The sequence below is a fragment of the Bubalus bubalis genome, chromosome 2 (genome assembly GCF_019923935.1).
Source record: "Bubalus bubalis isolate 160015118507 breed Murrah chromosome 2, NDDB_SH_1, whole genome shotgun sequence".
Classification (NCBI taxonomy): Eukaryota; Metazoa; Chordata; class Mammalia; order Artiodactyla; family Bovidae; genus Bubalus; species Bubalus bubalis.
The window spans coordinates 57,409,688-57,429,757 of NC_059158.1; the positions used below are offsets into that span (position 1 = coordinate 57,409,688).

Consider the following 20,070-nt stretch of genomic DNA (forward strand, 5'->3'; position numbering starts at 1 on the left):
ACCTGGGAATCAAAAACTATAAACTAAAAGAAAAAAAACCCTTACAGAGAAGGTGGGTATTTGGTCTGATGGATTGGAAATTGATAAAAAGAAACATTTTCTATAAATAACTTTGAAGTTGCTTTGTAGCAATTTAGTTGGAGGCTGTGTTTGAAGCATTCATTCTGGTCAGCAAGCTTCAGGGTGAACAAATTCCTTGTGTGAGTCAGAGCTCAGTGACATTTTAATATCCTGGATCATGGTTCCAATTGCTGTTTATGCTCTGCCCGATAGCTTAGCTGTGTGAGGGGAGCGCCGGGGCTCCCTGGCCTGGGGCTTCCTCTGAGTCACTGCCTCCTCTTCTCCCTTTCACCCCTCTTTGGAGCAGGTCTGAAAGTGGAGTTGAAGCTTTCTCACCTAGTCATTCATGACTAGAGCCAGGTTTCTGTGATCCTGTGACCCAGGGCTTAGCCATGTGGTGTCCTGGACCAGTCTTAGGTCAAAGCTGTCTTTGGTACTTAGAGCATTTAAAAAGTGATGGTGTGAATGTGCCAATTGTTTCCCCAGCCAAGATGTTCCGACGGGTGCTCACCATTGTGCAGGCGCACTGCAAGCTGGGTTTGACCGCAACCCTCGTCCGGGAAGATGACAAAATCGTCGACTTAAACTTTTTGATTGGGCCGAAGCTCTATGAAGCCAACTGGATGGAGCTCCAGAACAGTGGCTACATCGCCAAAGTCCAGTGTGCTGAGGTAGCTGGCCTCTTCCTAATGGTCCCTGAGGGCGGGCACTGCCCTGCGGAGGGGAACTGGGTCGGGTCAATTCCTCACAGGCAGATATGCGGGTCAGGACCTGAGCAAGGGTTCTGCTGCCTTTGTGGTAGCCTCAGCCCTCCTGTAGGGTGGGTGACCTCCTGCCATCCCAGATGTGTGAGACAGTCGCTTGTCCAGGGGCACACAGGAAGCGGTCGAATCAGGAGGCCAATCCAGGTTGGCTGGGCTGCTCATCCTCCCTTCTGGGAGTGAGCACATCAGGGTGCTCCTGCCGGCCTTCACCCCAGAGGGATTCTTGGTTCCGTGGGAACAGCCACCAGCCACCCCCAGTGCCAGAGTCTGTTGGTTTCGACGCCCACAGACAGCACATGTAACCAACATTCAATTTCTAAGAACACATTTTCCCAGGATTGTTCTGTGATGAATACCTGCACAGGTATGTGTTAAAAATACACGTTCAAAGGAATAGCAACAGAAGGCCTTTCTGGCACTTTAAAATGACCGTCACTTAGTGGCTAGAGTAGGGTGGCTGTGTCCTGGAAGGGCAGAGATGGGCCTCCTGGGTGAAGGTGAGCATGAGGGAGCTGTGCAGGTGGCCTTGCTCTATCGAGACGCTTGCTTACCCTCTGGGTACGTCTTCATAAAGAGCACCCAAGTTATGCACAGCGCTGCTGGAGTCTTTGAGGTGCCTGTTCCTGTCTGGTTGCATCTCCTCTCCCTCTGCTGCTGTCTTGGAGCTTAGGTTTGTCATTTTCTTGCTTTTCTTTGTTATTTTACTTCATATGTGCAATTCCCTAAACATTTGTTGTTTAACTTTGCTTTTTAAAAATCTTTGTTTAGTTGCTAAATCATATCTCACTCTTTTTGACCCCATGGACTGTAGCCCGCCAGGCTCCTCCGTTCTTGGGATTTTCCAGGCAAGAATACTGGAGTGGGTTGCTGTTTCCTTTTCCAGGGGATCTATTCAATTCAGGGATTGAACCCACATCTCCTGCATTGGCAGGCAGATTCTTTACCACTGTGCTACCTGGGAAGCCCCTTTAAAATCTTTATGTATATGCAGAAAGAATCAGGAGAGAGAGAGAGAGATCTATCTATCTATCTATCTATCTATATAAATGTTCTTGCATGGTTTCTGATTTTTGCTTAATATTTTTATTCCTTGCATAATGCATTCTTTTTGATTATTCTTGTAGCTATAGTTCATTACTTTGAATTGCCCTGTAATATTCCACTGGACAAATATACCACAGTTTGATAGCTAATGGAATATTACACAGCAGTAAAAATAGTCTTTTCTAATGTTGACAGGGGCTTCCCTGTTGGCTCAGTGGTAAAGAATCCGTCTGCCAGTGTAGGTGATGTGGGTTTAATCCCTGGGTGGGGAACATCCCCTGGAGGAGGAAATGGCAACCCGCTCCAGCATCCTTGCCTGGGAAATCCCACGGACAGAGGAGCCTGATAGCTACAGTCCATGAGGTCGCAAAGGAGTTAGTCGTGACTTAGTGATGTTGACAGACATTGGGGTTGCTAAGTTGCTTATTTTAACAGCTTTATTAAGGTCTAGTTTATGTTCCATAACATTCACCTATTGTAAGTAAATGCTGTTGATTTATAATTTTTGTGATTTTAGTAAATGTAAAGAGTTGTGCAGCTGTGTCCTCCAATCCAGTTTTAGAGCATTTCCCCCACCCTCAAGAGTTCCCTTGTATCATTACTGGGATGTCATTGCTAGGCTAGCCCAACACATAGAGCTGGCAAGTGTGTGTGCGGTTCTCTTGTCCAAAGGTGGACAGAGCAAGTCCACCTCTGCTGTCAATACATTTTAAAATCATTGCTATTAACGTGTAAGAGGGTCTTGGTTCGGCATTGGGTTTCAGGTTTTGTTTTGTAATGTGTGTGTTTACAATAGTTTTGAGATGTAATTCACATGCCATTGGTTTTGTCTTGGTTTGTTTTAAAGCTGATTTGCCAAAGTTTTCAATTGTGTGGTACTTAAGCTTGCATACTGACCCCTAATTCTTACCGTTTCACAGGTTTGGTGCCCAATGTCTCCTGAGTTTTACCGGGAGTATGTGGCAATCAAAACCAAGAAACGCATCTTGCTGTACACCATGAATCCCAACAAATTCAGAGCTTGCCAGTTTCTGATCAAGTTTCATGAAAGGAGGAATGACAAGATTATCGTCTTTGCTGACAACGTGTTTGCTCTGAAGGAGTATGCCATTCGACTGAACAAGTAAGAATGGAAAAGTTAGAGTAGGCCTCAAAAGCCCAGGTATCTTCCCCACGTGAGAGTGCAGAAGACTGTTTTTTTCTCGAAGCTCTCAGGAACTTGTTAGTATCTGAAGGCCTAGTTTTATGTTCCCAGGGACCATATGAGACAGAGGAGCAGTGGTCAGAGTCAGAGGTTGGTGTGTATAGCAAAGAGGGCCTGGTCACTGTGAGCCAAGAGAGCAAGTGCTGCCTTGGAGCTGGGCTCCGAAGGTGGGCACTAGTTGGCATCTGGAGTTTCAGGCTGAGTGGCACTGTGACTGGAGATGTGATCAGACCACATGGACTAGGGGCTGCGAAGGCAAGGCAGACGGAACCAGCATCCCAGGTATGGCCCAGCATCTAGAAAGAGCTGCTCAGGAAACAGCCGGCAGAGTCCTTGATACAGCCTCACCCAGATACTACTGAAAATTTGAAAACTTCCTGCCAGGTAAAGAGGAAGAGGCCTGTGCTGCTTTCCACGGTGATACCGGGCTTCAGGTGCTGTGAGTGTAGCAGAAGACAAGGTCCTCCAGCCTGAATTTTTATGTCGCTGGGGAGGGATGCATACAGACAGCTGCTCTTCACAAGCTGTGATTTAATCATCACCTCAGCCACAAGAGATGATTGTGTTAGTCTCATGTTATAGACGAGAAAACTGGGACACAGACTGAGTTTCTCAGATTTCTAAAACTGTACCTTATTTAATGTAGGAAATATTTTATGTTTTATCAAATTAACATAGGCCGTCAAGAAAACTAGCAATTCCTTGCACCTGTCTTCCTAGTCAAAATTCCTTGTTCCCCAAAGATGGATATTTTCAACTCTTTTCTGTATTTACCTTCATATTTCTAAGTAATAATTTATATAGCAATTTCTTGATGATTGATTATAGAAATTGGTTATTAATTTCCTACCATGGGAGCTGTGGATTTAGCCCTCTTACATACGTCATTCCATCCCCTCCCCCCACTCCATCCCCACAATATGTTTGGGGCCAAGTTAGTTTCAATGTTACATTTTTACATTTTTTTTTTATTAGTTCTGTTTTTTTTTTAATTTATTTTTTTATTGAAGGATAATTGCTTTACAGAATTCTTTTGTTTTCTGTCAAACCTCAACATGAATCAGCCACAGGTATACATACATCCTCTCCCTTTTGAACCTCCCTCCCATCTCCCTCCCCATCCCAGCCCTCTAGGTTGGTACAGAGCCCCTGTTTTGGTTTCCTGAGCCATATAGCACATTCCTGTTGGCTATCTATTTTACATATAGTAATGTAAGTTTCCACATTACTCTCTCCATACTTCTCACCCTCCCCTCCCCTCTCCCCATGTCCATAAGTCTATTCTTTATGTCTGTTTCTCCATTGCTGACCTGTAAATAAATTCTTCAGTACCATTTTTCTAGCTTCCATGTATGTGTGTTAGAATACGATATTTATCTTGCTCTTTCTGACTCACTTCACTCTAGGTTCATCCACCTCATCAGAACTGACTCAGATGCGTTCCTTCTTATGGCTGAGTAATATTCCATTGTGTATCTGTACCACAACTTTATCCATTCATCTGTCAATGGGCATCTAGATTGCTTCCATGTTCTAGCTAATGTCAATGTTACATTATTTTGACTGTGTAAGTATTGTTCAAGCCAAGGCAGGCAGTGTACTGTGATTACATTATTTCTTAACATTTTGTTCTTTCCTAGATTTAATAGTTGCCTTGTCATTACTTTTGCTTGGTTTTCTATGTAATTACTGAGTTATCCCTTTTCAGACTCCTCGTAAAATTCCCTCTCAGAAGGGTCAGATCCCTTCAGTGCTTCATCTTCCTGTCTTGCTCTGGTCTGCTTCTCTCTAGGACTCGAGATGCTGCCTGTCACCTTTGGGCATGCCTCTGATATCATCCTGTGAATTCCTTGTACCTCTTCCCTGTGTTGAAACCCCTGTTGCCACATCTCAAGTCTCCCCTTTTCTGATTACTCATTTTGATGGAGTGTATCCTTTCGTAGATTTCTGAGAGAAGGTATGTAGAGGAAAATTTCATAAGAATTTGCTTGCAGATGTCATTATTCAGTCTCACACTTGGTGAGTAGTTTGATGGGGCCTCAGAATGTCAGAGGTAGGGCTGTTTTCTTAGCTTACAATGCAGCTGTTTGCAAGCCTGCTTGATGCCCTTCTGACTCCTCTCTGTATATGATCTATTGTGGTGGTCATAGGTTTTCCTTCTCTCAAGAGGGTTTTAGAATCTTTTTTTCATTTTCGGAAGTTTCAAAACCGTGTGACTAGTGTGACCTTTTTTCTTTCATTACAATACATGCAGTAGACACTTTTCAATCTGAAAACTCATGTCCTTCAATTCAGAGAAGTTCTTTCTGTTTTTTCTTTGTTACTCATCTCTGTTTTCTCGTCTCTCTTTTTTTTTTTTGAGGGGTGAGAGGGCCATGCTGTGTGGCATGTGGGATTTTAGTTCCCCAACTAATGCCCCCTACATTGGCATCTTAACCACTGAACTGCCAGGGAAGTTCCTTTTCTCTCATTTTGAACTCCTGCTGGCCAGGTGTTAGATCTTCTGGGCACCTTCTCCAATTCCTCCCCGCCCCATCCCATCTGGGCACCTTCTCCAATTCCTCCCCGCCCCATCCCATCTGGGCACCTTCTCCAATTCCTCCCCGCCCCATCCCACCTTTATTTTGGTTGTGCCATGTAGCTTACGGGATCTTAGTTCCTTGACCAGGGATTGAACCCAGGCTGTGGCAGTGAAAACACTGAGTCCTAACCACTGGACCACCAGGGAACTCCCATTTTCTCTTATTTTTTATCCCTTTGTCTACCAACTCTATTGAAGCTTTTGTGAATTTCCAGGAGTTCTTTCTTGTCAACGGTTCTTGTTTTTTTGAGTAAGTATGGTGTCTTCTCTGTGGCTATTAAAGCTTTCGAAGCTTTCTTCTATTCCCTACACCATCTCTCTCTTCTTCAAGTGTTTTGTTTCAGCTCTGTCTTTCGAGCCCATCTTCTGATTTTCGGTGATCTTTGGCTCTATTTTCTTACTTAAGGGTGAGTCACTGAAAAGCTGATTGGCCTTCCTGTATAGCTTGGTGGGTTTGCCAGCCTGTGGACCTCTCCATGATCAGGCATGGGCCTGGCTAGTTTGTCAAGAAGTTGCCAGATGCCAGTGTCTCAGGGTCTTTTCTTTTGGGCTGGAAAGTTTCTCCAGAGAGGAATCCTAGCGTTTCCTAGATCCCAGCCTGTGGCAGGGGAGGGAGTGGGGAATCCCTGTCTTTCTTCATTCTTACTCTTGCTTTACCCTCAGCTCTTCCTGAGGGCAAAGGGTCTCCCTCAGTGTGTTCAGAATCTAGACAGTACATCTCCAGTTTCCTGCCAGGTGGGCAGAGGCATGCTTGGCGGCGGGAGTTGGGATCCGACATTGTTCCTTATACATACACTCTGTCCGTCTTCCTGTCTGTAATCCTCCCCTAACACCGACCTTCTGAGGCAGTTGGTGATTAGATCTTGAATGCTTTTGAGTTCTGTATAGAAAACTGGCTTGTTTTATGTTGGCTCTTCTTTCCTGCCGGCCTGGGCTTCTGCTTTCTCTGTTCTACCCTTTTGCTCTACCATCTCTTAGAGTTACCACTACCTACCTCAGGATTCTTACATCTAGTAGGTGTTCAACAAATGTTAGGTCCTTTTTCTGGAGGATGGTTACCCTTCTGTTTCATTTCCTACATGAGGAAACCTTCCCTGTGGCTTAGACAGTAAAGAATATGCCTGTAATGCAGGAGACCCAGGTTTGATTCCTGGGTCGGGAAGATCCCCTGGAGAAGGAAATGGCAACCCACTCCAGTACTCTTGCCTGGAGAATCCCATGGACAGAGGAGCCTGGCGGGCTACAGTCCATGGGTTCGCAAAGAGCCGGACACAACTGAGCAACTGACACTTTGACTCAGAAACTGAGGACTTGCCACTGTATGAGTTGTTTTTCCTGATGATGATCACGGAGAAAAAGAATCACCTAAAAACCTAGATATCAAGAGACAGGCTGTTCTGAAGAGTGCAGATTCCCAGCCTTTTTCACAGCATGAACACCCAAAAAATAATAAATTTGTAGGGTGCTCCAAACACCCTGGAAGCCAGGCTCGCAGGATTGGGGAAGCATCCAGCTGTCCCAGGCCTCGCCCAGCTTCCCCATAGGCCAGGGGGCTGCTCTCTCGGTATACCTGTTATCAGCCTAGAGCACAGTGTCGGGAAGTGTGTGTGAAATAGCAAAAGCAGTGCTTCCTAGGCCTTCCAGGGAGCTGATGGGCCTGAACGGGGGAACAGCCACTTGAGTTCAGCATCCTCTGGCTCCCAGCCTCAGGTGTACAGGTCTGAGGGCCGCTGGCAGGTCCAGCCTCAGGTGTACAGATCTGAGGGCCGCTGGCAGGTGTGGGTCTTCCCCACAGCGTGGAGCCCGCCTCTGTTTGGTGTGGGGGGGCCCTGCGCACTTGGCTGCTGTCCTCGTTGTCCTTGTCGTCGTCACTCTCACTATCGTTACCGACCCTGTGGAAGCTACAAAAACCACGTCAGTACAGGAAGACTAGAGGAGTGACACTGCCAGAGGCCAGTGAGGTGGTTAGAAAGGGCTGTGCCCTTTGGCAGCTGGAAACTAGCGAGAAGTGCTTTGAACATAGCGTTACAGGGAGTCAGTGGGAAGAAGTCTGGAAGGGGTTCTTTTCTCCTTTCTTGGAGAATGCCTGTTTCACTTGGAAATGGTTCCTTCCAGGCTTTTGTTTGCAAATAGCAATGTTTTCTTTTTTTCCCGTTGTGCTTCATGGAATCCAGGAGATTCTCCTTGTATAGACACTAAGCTTAGAGTGAGAGACGTTGAAGGAGGAAGGAGCACAGTCCAAAAACAAAAGAGTGAAGGGAGAATCTTGAAGAGAATGGTGACCTGCACCTTGGCTCAGAGGGGAAGGGGTGGCGGCAGTGGGGGCGTGTTTTTTATGGGTCTCTTCCTGCTCTTTTTCCATGACAGAGGTCTTCCTGGGAGAGAGAAACCTTGAAGAGCTCCCTTTCCCTCTGACATGCTTTCAGGATAGTCGAGGAGTGCTTCTGTGGTCTTCCTAACATAGCTTTGTTCTTCTCTAGACCCTATATCTATGGTCCTACGTCCCAGGGAGAAAGGATGCAGATTCTCCAGAATTTCAAGCATAACCCCAAAATCAACACCATATTCATATCCAAGGTCAGTGTGGCATGCAGCAGCCCGGGGCCTGGGGGCAGCTGGATGACTTCTGGGCGGTGCACTGGGGTTTGTTGAAGGAACATCACACGTCAGTTTTCATTCCCATGTGTCCAGTGTCTAGGGACACGGGAATGTTGTTTGGCGGGTAGTAGAAGAAGGAGATGTAGAATTTAGTGTATACAGTCTATATTCCTAATTCAAGGAGTATACACTCTAGCAAGTCCTTTTGTATGACTTAAGCTTTTTCTGCCTCTTTTGGGGATACAGGAATTTTAAGTTGTATTTTTTTCGTATAAAGCAGGAAGTTCACTAAATACTCTGACAAAGGGAGGCATGTGGATGAGGTTCTCTTTGTGGGGTTGGAGATTACTGCGGGCCATGGGCAGCCTTTGTCCTGGCTCCTGTGTGCCTTGGGGGTGAGTGGTGAATGTAAACACTGTACAAGGTCATGTAGGCCCAGCTTGGTGACGGTTTCAGTTTGCAATTAGAAGTGGTAGCCTGACAGTTTAGAATAGTCATTTAGATTAGAATGACCCAAAGCCCCAAAGAGATGAGATTTACCTACAAAGTGATCATAGATGGATCATTAAGTACCAGCCTTTGATTTCTGTGTCTGGAGACCTTGATGGTGGGGCCGTCCCCCGTCCGCCAAGCTGGGGCAGCTGCCCTGAGCCAGGATCCAGCCCGCTGCAGGCCGTGGGCCCTACCAGGTCATGTGTCCAACTTGTGCTGTTGGCCTCAGTGGCCTCGAGTTAAGATTGTGGATGGTTTTGTGCAGACCTAGTTCTGTTGCAAAAAAATGAAAAGCATCACTCAGAGTGTTGATCGGGCCCTCTTGTCTCTGGGCCTTAGCAGCTCGCACTAGGACTGTTGCTGAGACAGATGGTTAGGACCTGGGTCCTGACAGCTTCCGTAAGACAGCTCTCCGGAAGCACACTCGGTCCTAGAGACCTGCTTGCGTCGGAGGGACACTGGTATAGACTGAGATGATAGTGATTGTTGTTTCTAAATTATCTACAGGGCTTATTTAAATTTGAGGCTAGTTGAATTTTTTTTCCTTTTTGTCTCACATATAAAAAGCTCCCCAAGCTCACAGCTGTCTCATCTCTGCAGGTGGGTGACACGTCATTTGATTTGCCGGAAGCGAATGTTCTCATTCAGATCTCCTCTCACGGTGGCTCCCGGCGGCAGGAGGCCCAGAGGCTGGGGCGGGTGCTCCGAGCGAAAAAAGGTGCCTGCCCCGGGGCCCTTTTCCACCACTTCTGTCCGGTGCCTGTGTGATCATGAGGGCGGGCTTGTGCTCCTGGGTTAGGTGGACTCTACAGGGGGCGGGGTGGAGGGGGTTCCAAAGCAAGGACCCAGGCTCCTTGGCATTATTATTTCTTAGGTGGTGGGAGCGAGTATCTTGATGTTTTCCATGGCAGCTGTCTGGAACTCATAGTCTGAGCTGAGTGCTTATGTTCATGGAAAAGGGAGCTGGGAAGCAGTGCCGAACGGTGTGGTTGTAGAGGGAGAAAGCAGCGCTTTGGCCCCCAGTGGATGTATAGGAGCTGGAAGGTGCCCTCTAAACCTCGGGTTAAAAGTAAGGGGAGAGCTTGGCAGGAGCAGCCACAGGGTGGTTACCTCACTCATAACTTGTGAAGAATGGTCCCCTGAGTGGCAGCTGATAGAAGCTTAGCAAACGAGGAAGCAAGGGGCATGGAGTTTCTGCTTGTTAATTGTAGTAAAGAGGCCTAGACCCCCATCATGGGCAGAGTAGAGACCAGTATTGCTAGCGTCCTCCAGCACCCTCCTAGGGCCACGTGGGTCCTACAGGAATGGCCCAGGCCCTGTCCTCAAGGGAGTCGCTCATCTCAGGAACAGCTTGGACTGTTAGGGTTTTTGAAAATGATAAGATTGATGAGCATTTGAGTATATTTAGGAAGCAGCTAATTGATTGTGATTAAAATGGAGACAGGGCAAGCTGTAGGAATAGCAAACGTGGGCTTGGGCCCCAGACCAGCTGTGTGACCTTGGATAAGTGATTTGCCCCTCTCAGCAAAGCAAATTGGTTTCTCATCCAAAGCAGGACTGACGATCCTTATCTTTCAGGGCTATTAGGAGGAATGAGACTACATTACAGAATACAGTAGTTGTTGTTGTTGAGTTACTGAGTTGTGTCTGACTCTTTTGTGACCCCGTGTACTGTAGCCTTCCAGGCTCCTCTGTCTGTGGGATTTCCCAGGCAAGAATACTGGAGTGGATTGCCATTTCCTTCTCCAGGGGATCTTCCTGACCCAAGGATCGAACCATTCTCCTATATTGCAGGTGGATTCTTTACTGCTGAGCCACCAGGGATCCCCCCAGAATGTAGTAGACTCTTGGATAAATCTGACTAATATATGTGAAAATGACTCTTTATTTACTTGTTACTCTTCATCACACACAAATCTAATTTGAACAGCTCTTTGATTTTGTTTTTTAGAGTACTGTTTGACTCATTATACAAAGCTAGTATTGCCCTGATATCAAAACTAGAAAGGTTCACTACAGAAAAGAAAAGGACAGGCCAAATATCCTATGCATACAGATGTAAAAATCCTCAAAAAAATACTAGCAAACCAAATTCAGCCCCACATTAAAAGGATCATTTGCCGTGATCAAGTGGGATTTGTCCCTGGGATGCAAACATACCCAAGATACACAAATCAATAAGTGTGATACCTCACACTGATAGAATTAAGGAAGAAAATTCATATGATCGTTTCAGTAGATGGAGAAGCTTTTGAAAAAACTCAACATCTGTGTGTAATAAAAACTCTTAACAAATTAGGTATAGGAGGAACGGGTGTGCGTGCTCAGTCTCTCAGTCATGTCCGACTCCTGGGACCCCACCGGACTGTAGTCCACTAGGCTCCTCTGTTGGTGGAATTTTCCAGGCAAGAATACTGGAGTGGGTTGCCATTTCTTCCTCCAGGGTATCTGCCTGACCCAGGGATCAAACCCATGTCTCCTGTGTCAACCGCATTGACAGGTGGATTCTTTACTACTCAGCCAGCTGGGAATCCCATAGGAGGAAAATACCTCAGCATAATAGAGGCTGCGTATGATAGGCCCACAGCCGACATCATACTTAACAGTGAAAAGTTTGAAAGGGTTTCCTCTAAGATCAGAAGCAAGACAAGGACACCCACTGTCATCTGTTCATTATACTGGAAGTCCTAACCAAAGCAGTTAGGTATGAAAAAGGCATCAGAATTGAAAAAGAAGAAGTAAAATTTTCTCTCTTTGCATATGACATGATTTTATAGGTAGAAAACCCTAAAAACTTTACCTAAAAACTATTAGATATATTCAGCAAATTCAGTAAAGTTACTGGATACAAAGTTAACATTAAAAAATCAGTAGCATTTCTATACACTAATGACAAATTGTCTAAAAGAAAAAAGCAAAATTATTCCATTTACAAGAGCATCAAAAACAATAAAATATTTAGAAGTAAATTTAACCAAGGAGGTGAAAGAGCTACAAGACACTGATGAAAGAAATGGAAGAAAATACAAATAAATAGAAAGTATCCTTTGTTCATGGATTAGAAGAATTAATGTTGTTAAATCTGTATTACCCAAAGCCATCTTTAGATTGAGTGCAATCCCTATTAAGTCTTCACTGGCATTTTTAAAGAAGTAAAAATAGTATTCCTAAAATTTATATGGTACCACAGAAGACCCTAAATAGCCAAAGTAGTTCTGAGAAAGAACAAAACAAGAGGCATCACACTTCTGATTTTAAGTTATTTAATAAAGCTTTGGCTATCCAAAGAGTATGTTACTGGTATAAAAACAGATTATAGACTAGTGGAACAGAATCGCTCAAAGCCCAGAAATAAACCCATGCAAGAGAGCTGAGAATACCCAGTGGAGTAGAAGACAGTCTCTTTAATAAATAGTGCTGGGAAAATTGAATATCCACATATAAAGAATGCAACTCCACCTCTATCTTTCACCACTAGCAAAAATCCACTCAAGATGAATTAAAGACTTAAGTGCAAGACTGGAAACTATGAAACTCCTAAAGGAAAACATAGGAAAAAAATGCTCCCTTGACGTGGATCTTGGCACTGTTTTTTTTTGACTGCCAAGTCAATAGTTGACTACATGAAACTAAAAAGCATCTTCACAGCAAAAGAAACAGGCAACAAAATGAAAAGGCAGGGACTTCCCTGGTGGTCCCAGTGGTTAAGACTCTGCCTTCCAATCAGGGGCCGTGAATTTGATCCCTGCCCAGTGTTCTTGCCTGGAGAATCCCGTGGACAGAGGAGCCTGGCAGGCTACAGTCCATGGGTCGCAGGACATGACTTAGGGACTAAACTATTACTACAGGGGGCTAAGGTCCTATGTGCTGTAGGCAACTAAGCCCACGGGCCACGATGGGAAGGTCCTGCGTGCCACAGTGACGGCCTGCACGTCTCAACTAAGACCCAGTGCAGCTAAATAAATAAATATTGTTTAAAAGATAATGAAAAAGCAATGTATGGAATGGGAGAAAATACGTGCAAATCATTTATCTAATAAGGAGTTAATATACATATAAAGACTTCATACAACTCAACAGCAAAAAAAAAAATAAAATAATTCAATTAAAAGCTGGGCAAAAGACCTGAAAAGACAGTTTTCCCAAGAAGATATACAAATAGCCAACAGGTACATGAAAAGGTGCTTATCATCACTAATTATTAGGGAAATGCAAATCAACACCATGAGATTGCTTCACACCTATTAGAATGTTATCAAAAAGTCAGTAGTTAACATTTGTTAATTGTCAAGAATGTAGAGGAATGGGAACCATTGTGTGCTGTTGGGAATGTAAATTGGTACAGCCGTTGTGGAAAACAGTATGAATGTCCCTTAAATAATTAAAAATAGAATTGGCGTATAATCCAGCAATTACACTTCTGGATGTATATCTGATAGAAATGAAGTCACTATGCCAAAGAGATATTTGTGCCACCCTGTTAATGTCAGCAGTATTTTCAATACCCAAGACATGGTGTAAGTGTTCATCAGCAGATGAATGGATGAAGAAAATGTGGTGTGCGTGCACGTGTGTGTCCATATATTGAGTTGAACAAAAAGTTCGTCCAGATTTTTCCATAAGATGTTACAGAAAAACTGGAACGAACTTTTGGGACAACCCAATATGATAATCAGCCATAAAAAAGAAGGAAATCCTGCCATCTGTGACAACATAGATGGGCCTTGAGAATGTTATGCTAGTTGGAATAAGTCAGACAGAAAGACAAATACTGTATGATCTCCCTTATATGAGGAATCTACAAAAAAACACACTTAGAGAAAAAGATATCAGATTTGTGATCACCAGAGAATGGGGATTTGGGAGTGGGGGACTTGAATGAATGTATTCAAAAGGTACACACTTTGAGCTAAATACGTACTGGAGATATGAAGTGCAACCTGACGGCTATAGTTTCCACTGCTGTATGTTATACTTGAAGTTATTCAAGAGTACATTCTCAAAGTTCTCATCACAAGGAAAAAGCCATTTTTTCCCTTTTTTGGTATGTGTGTTACTGTGAAATGATGGATGTGAACTAAAGTTACTGAGGTAGTCATTTATTTCACCATATATGTAAGTCATATCATTACATGTATATAGCACTATGTCAATTTTATCTCAATAAGACAAAAGAAAATATTTGTTATAAGATAATTAGCCCTTTTCTTTGCATCTCTGTGCTCTTGGAAGACAGACAGTTGAATTCAGAAGCAGTACACAAATAATTAACTTACACTGAACTGTGAAGCAAAAACATTCAGATTTTCCTGCAGGACCAGATTTTTAGGTTACCTTGTTTCTGTGATCATTCTGTTGTGTCTTTTCTCTGAGCTTTTTATTTTTTTAGTAGTTTTAGCATAATATTTTCAGAAGGGTTATCCATATTGCAGCACCTATTAGAACCTCATTCTTATTTACTGCTGAGTAATATTCCACTGTATGAACTTTTAAAATCCATTTATGGACATTTGGATTATTTCTACTTTTTGGCACTTAGAATAGTGCTGTTATGAAATTCATGTGCAAATTTTGTCTGGACATAAGTTTTTAATTCTCCTGGGTGTATCTGGGCGTGGAATTGTTGGTCATGTAGTAACTGTATGTTTAACATTTTAATAAACTGCCAGGCTCTTTCCCAAGTGGCTGCACCATTTCACGTTCTCAGCAGCAGCGTGTGAGGATTTCAGCTTCTCCACAGCCTTGACGGCAGCTGTAATCACCCTTTTTATCCTCGCTATTCTGTGGTACTCAGCAGTATTTTGTCATGGTTCTGACTTGCATGTCCCTGATGACTAGTGCCAGTGAGCTTTCTCCATGTGCCCATGGACGCATCAGCCTTCTTTGTATATCCTCTTAGGGGAAATGTCTGTTCAGATCTTTTTTCCTGTATATAACTGGTTTGTCTTTTCATTATTGAGTTGTAATAGTTTTTTTATGCCTTAGGGGCAAATCCTTTATCAGATGTATGCTTTGTAAATGTTTTTCCCAATTCTGTGAGTTGTTTTTTCACTTTTTTTATGGTGTCCTTTGAAGCACCAACGTTTTTAATTTTGTTGAAGTCCTTGTGCAAAGTCAGGGCAGTGACCCCTCTGACTGCAATGCTCTCCCACTGCAGGACTTAACTTTTTTTTTTTTTTTCTGCCACTTTATTTTTTTTATTAACTTTATTTTTTAATTGAAGGATAATTGCTTTATAGAATTTTGTTGTTTTCTGTCAAACATCAACAAGAATCAGCCATAGCTACCCTTTTGAGCCGTGGACCCTTAGTTCCTGGCGTTCTGACGGCTCATGTCATCCTTTTTCATGCCCTCCCCCCAGGGATGGTTGCAGAGGAGTACAATGCCTTCTTTTACTCGCTGGTATCCCAGGACACACAGGAAATGGCTTACTCAACCAAGCGGCAGAGGTTCTTGGTAGATCAAGGTTACAGCTTTAAGGTATGTACCCATTTTGGTCTCTGGTCAGAGTCGGACCGAGGCTCTTTTCTACCCAGCCCTCCAGGACAAGTGGAGGCCGCTGTCAGCACAGCGTGGGACAGGTCTCCAGCAGGCACAGAAGTTAGGGGACTGGGGGCCCCGCCTCAGACTTCTGTTCTCCTTGCATGAACTGTGGGGAGCTTTGAAGGAAAAAGCTTGTGTAGACTCCTCTCCTGCCTCCAACCTCTCAGAGAACGGGGCCTCTGAAGCAAGCAACATGTGGAGTCTCAGCTTGTTAACTTTTTATAGTCATCTTGCAAAAAAAAAAAAAAATCCCATTAGACGTTGGTGGGGAAAATGTGCTAACCTAGCAGGGCTTGAGAAGCCAAGGAACTGGGGCCACCACTGTGTTAGTGTGAGCCCCTTGGGTTTCCTTTCTCAGGGGTCCCCTCCAGTAGCTGGGAGAGCTCTGTCCTTAGCCATCTGGTGAGCCTCGGCTTCCGTGAGCCTCAAACATCAGGAGCCATCCACGAACTATAAATCTGGTGTTCTAATAACTTGGGAAACTCTGAAGCTTTGGCTGACTTTCATTGGTGAAAGCATTTGCTTGCTTTCCTCGTGACACAGATAGTAAATTTATGCCAGGATTTAGTATCCCAAAGGGTTTTGGGTTTTTTTGTTGTTTTTTTTGTTTTTTTTTTTTTGTGGAGGGTACTGCAAGCAGGGGACTGAAAGGACATCTTAGAACATACAGGTTCCCAGCTTCCTGATTTATGGAAGCCTGTAGGCTGCCTCTCCAGCTACTTTAAATTGTATCTTTTTTAAATTGGTTTAGGGTAGAACTAATCGGGGAACTAACAGAGTTCCCTTTATCACCTTAGACAAGAGGACAGGGTTGTCCAACCCTCCTCTTTCAGTCAGAGGCAGTGACACTTTTCAGACTTCTCATGCTGAATTCTAGTTCAGGACACTTGGCACAGTTTTTCGAAGGATTTTCACTGCAACCTTTTTATCCGTCTGTATAACATTTGTGGTGAGAACAGCACTCGTACTTTCTGATTCCCAGGAGAGTCATAAGAGTGAGACAAGCACTGAATCAGGAAGGGCTCTGGGTTCTTGACAGGTGAGCTTGACAAAGTGCTGAGCTCGTGGTGGTCTGTGTTGGCTGGAGCTGCCTTTGCGAGCCTCATCTTCAAGTCTGCCTGCCGAGAGCAGCCGGGCTAGGGTTCCCAGAATCATGACCCTGGGGAGAAGGCCAGGGCAGAAGTGTCCCATATCTGTTCTCCAGATCTGTGGCCACCTGAAGGGCTCAGCCAGGTCCTTCCTTCTAGGAATTTTCTTTTAAAATTATATGAAAATTAGGGAGGAGCAGAAAAGAAGCTCCCTTCACGTAATCAATCCTCGCTTTCTGCAGGGATAGGTAGGCCTTGTAGTGAGTTACCCTCAAGGAAGTGAAAACCAGATCTCCACTCTGCTGCTGTCTTTCTCTTTTAGAAAAAATATCCAATCATTTGTACATGCCCCTTCTGCTGGAAGCCCTGGGTGCCAGGCCTAGAGGTTGGACACCTTCTTGAAGGGCAACAGTCTGTGCCCTTCAGTTATTGCTCCCTCCCTTTACCTGGTGCAAGATGGGAAAGCTACTAGAATGGTTGCTTGGAGGTTGCCAAGATCCCTGGAGGTCTTCTGTAAGTGGTCATTTAGGTGCTCTGTGTTGGGAGCAGATTTCCCTAGAATTTGCTGAACCTTTCCTGCCTTGCAGTCCTTGGCTGAGCTCCTTGTTGAGGTGGCTCCCAAGGCTGGGCTCTGCAGTGCCAGAGAGGAGCTCTCTGTTATTAGGCAGCTTCTCTGCTGGGCCTGAGTGGGGAGGCGACCAGACCAGATGGGGAGGCGACCAGACCAGATGAACCCAGGAGAAGGTGGGATCAGGCCAAGGGGGAGAAAACAAGAGGGTTCTGCTCTACAGGTGATCACCAAGCTTGCTGGCATGGAAGAGGAAGACTTGGCATTTTCAACAAAAGAGGAGCAACAGCAGCTCCTACAGAAGGTCCTGGCGGCCACTGACCTGGATGCTGAGGAGGAGGTGGTGGCAGGCGAATTTGGCTCCAAATCTGGCCAGGTGAGTGAGTAGGTGAGGCTCCAGATGTCCATTCTCCTGAAGGACAGAGTCTAAGACACACATACAGCTTTACAGTTCTGTGTGTGTATGTGCCTCTGTGGTGTTTTAAGAACTTGGAATACATGGGAAATTGTAGAGAAGGAAATAATAGAAATTATCCCTGTTAGCCTTTCTGTGTGTCTGTCTTATTTTACGTGTCTGAGCCCATGGTGGGTGTAGTTGTCTTCTGCGGCGCTCACGTAATGGTCAGGCATAAGTGTTTGTTAGTATTTGGATGTTGGAGGCCAGGCTTCCGCTAGGGTGGTTGTGGGAAGGAGTGTGACGGACCTGGGGCTGCCCCTCTTGGCCTTGGGCGAGTCACCTCACCCCAGCTTCCTCCTCAGTGATAACACAGCCTTCCGGCCTGTAAGACAGGACTGAGAAAGAACTCATGTTGTAGTTTCAATACATATTTTGAAAAATTTAGAGTTCTCTGCAAGTATTCAACTTTTCAGTTTTTCTGCACATACTCACCGAATGCCTGTTGTTGTGCCAGGCAAATATAGTATGGTATAACTAATGAGAGTATCATGGTGAGGAATTCATATCTGGCCCTTCCAAGGAGAGAAGTACTGTTTGATCAGGTGCTTTTGAAACTAAGTTGGCGGTAGAGCTGCAAGGTGAGTGATAGTAGAACAAGGGAAGAAGGAAGCTGTCACCGGGAGAGGTGCTGTGTGCCCTGAGACCTTCCTGCCCCAGCGCCGGCGGCTGGGGGCTGGATCTTCTCCAGGCACCCTCCATGCGTGCCCAGGGAAGCCTCCGGTTTTTGTCCGAAGGTGGTGTCAAGTCAATTCCGCTTCACATGGGTCGCCTAAGGTCAGGCTGCGGAAGGCGTGGCTTCAGTGCCCGTCTTCGTCCTTTGCTTGTAATCTGGTGCGAGTTGTGTGCCAAGCACTGGGTCTGACCCTTGACCTGTGTGATTTCCGTTCACACCACATATGTCAAGCAGATGGGGTTATCCCCATTTTACACGTGAGTTCATTGAGTTACAGACATTCAGTATTTGCCCAAGGCCATTCAGTGAGACACAGAACCAAGAATCAGGCCTGGGGCTTTCTGAGTTTCCACTTGATTCAAGCCTTATGGTAGGGTCTCAGGAGATTTGAAGGACTCCTGCCCTCACTGTTAAAATTCTGTTTAGAAATTGCCATGAAGAGAGGCAGTGTGGTATTACGGTTAGGTACAGGGAATCTAAGCCTGGCTTCACGTCCCATCTCTTAAAAAGCTGTGTGCTCTTGGACGAGTTACTTCATTTCTCCGTGTTTGTTTCCTCTTCCGTAAAATGGGCATTAGAATGATCATGAGGATTCAGTAAGTTACGACATGTAATAAATAAGTATAAGCTGCTTAGAATAATACTTGAGTCATGCTAAGTAGTCAGTAAATGTTATTTTAAAAGTAATAAAATCTTTGAAACTTATAAATTTATAAAACTTACTGTGATTATAAATGTAGAAGGGAGGGTGTTTCACCATGGAAACTAACGGCGGGCCGGCCCCCCTGCAGGTGTCCCGGCGCTTTGGCACGATGAGCTCCATGTCCGGGGCTGACGACACGGTGTACATGGAGTACCACTCATCGCGGAGTAAGACTTCCACTAAGCACGTGCACCCGCTTTTCAAGCGCTTCAGGAAGTGACGCCACAGGGGCATGCGGCTGAAGGCTGGATGCCCAGCACCAACGCTGGAAAAGGGTTTTAAATGTAGCATTTTCTTTCTACATCCATGTTCTTTCCAATAGCATTGGCCAAACCAGTCTAGATTCAAGTATCTGTTAACTGTGTTGAAGAAAATGCATCAAGAGCTTGATTCTATCTTCCTGGGTCATCCAGGGTTTAAAAGTGGGAGTGGGGAGACTATATTTTTGGTGTTATTTTTCAGACCACTTTTCAGAATTTTGGGGGAGTGTTCATTCTTGTATATAAAAAATTTGTAATATTTAGATGTATTTATCTTAATGTTCTCCTGAATAAACAGAAATGGGACGTTTAACCACTGTTCATTATAGATGTTCTTATGAGCCTTGCCATCAGTTATGTCCAGATGACAAACCTCCAGCAGGGCCTCAGATGGTGGCAGGCCCAGAGGAGTAAGATGGGAAGTAAGTTCCCATTTGCAGGGAGCACCGGAGAGACGAGAAGCCTTGCCAGTTAGTGTGCTGTGTGGCCGGGGAGGCCCTATGAGCCTGGCGACGGTGGTCCAGAGCGAGCGAGGAGCTTGAGCAGCTTTGCAGTGCTGCCTGGCCCCTGGTCAGCTCACGTGTGTTCCCTGGGAGGTACCCACAGCTGGAGGCCCTCTAGGTCACCTGAAGGCCATCACCCCCTTTGGGATCCACAGTGCACACAGGTCCTGGTGGTTGATCTTCTCTGAGAGAATGATCTCTTATTTCTCCCTCAGGATACATTGTTGATGTTGCTGGAAGGCTGGATTCCTCTTCTAACAGCATTCCTAGAACTAGAACATTCCTCTTCTAGTACTCTTGGATCTTTTTTTTAATTAATTAATTTTAATTGGAGGATAATTAGATAATTACTTTAAAATATTGTGATGGTTTTTGCCATACATCAGCATGACCCTTAGATCTATAGTGGCTGGTTCCTTTATTCTGAAAAATGTCTCTGGGCTTTTTTCCTCTTATTCCTAGTATGAAAGAAAAGGTGTTCTTTCATACTGTAGAAGACAGACAGGCATGCACAAGGTCCTGAAGAGAGTGT

At 44.9% G+C, this 20,070-nt stretch overlaps 1 protein-coding gene across 1 annotated transcript in view; it reads left to right on the forward strand.

Moving 5' to 3' along the window:
• Positions 1-19,348, forward strand: part of ERCC3 (ERCC excision repair 3, TFIIH core complex helicase subunit) — a 30,064-nt gene extending 10,716 nt beyond the window's left edge. The window contains exons 9-15 of the mRNA XM_006047424.4: positions 547-731; positions 2,789-2,991; positions 8,134-8,230; positions 9,344-9,461; positions 15,105-15,223; positions 17,166-17,318; positions 18,864-19,348. Coding sequence (XP_006047486.2) covers positions 547-731; positions 2,789-2,991; positions 8,134-8,230; positions 9,344-9,461; positions 15,105-15,223; positions 17,166-17,318; positions 18,864-18,995 — 1,007 coding nt within the window. The 3' untranslated portion in view covers positions 18,996-19,348. The remainder of the gene's footprint in view (positions 1-546; positions 732-2,788; positions 2,992-8,133; positions 8,231-9,343; positions 9,462-15,104; positions 15,224-17,165; positions 17,319-18,863) is intronic.
• Positions 19,349-20,070: the final 722 nt, after the last annotated feature.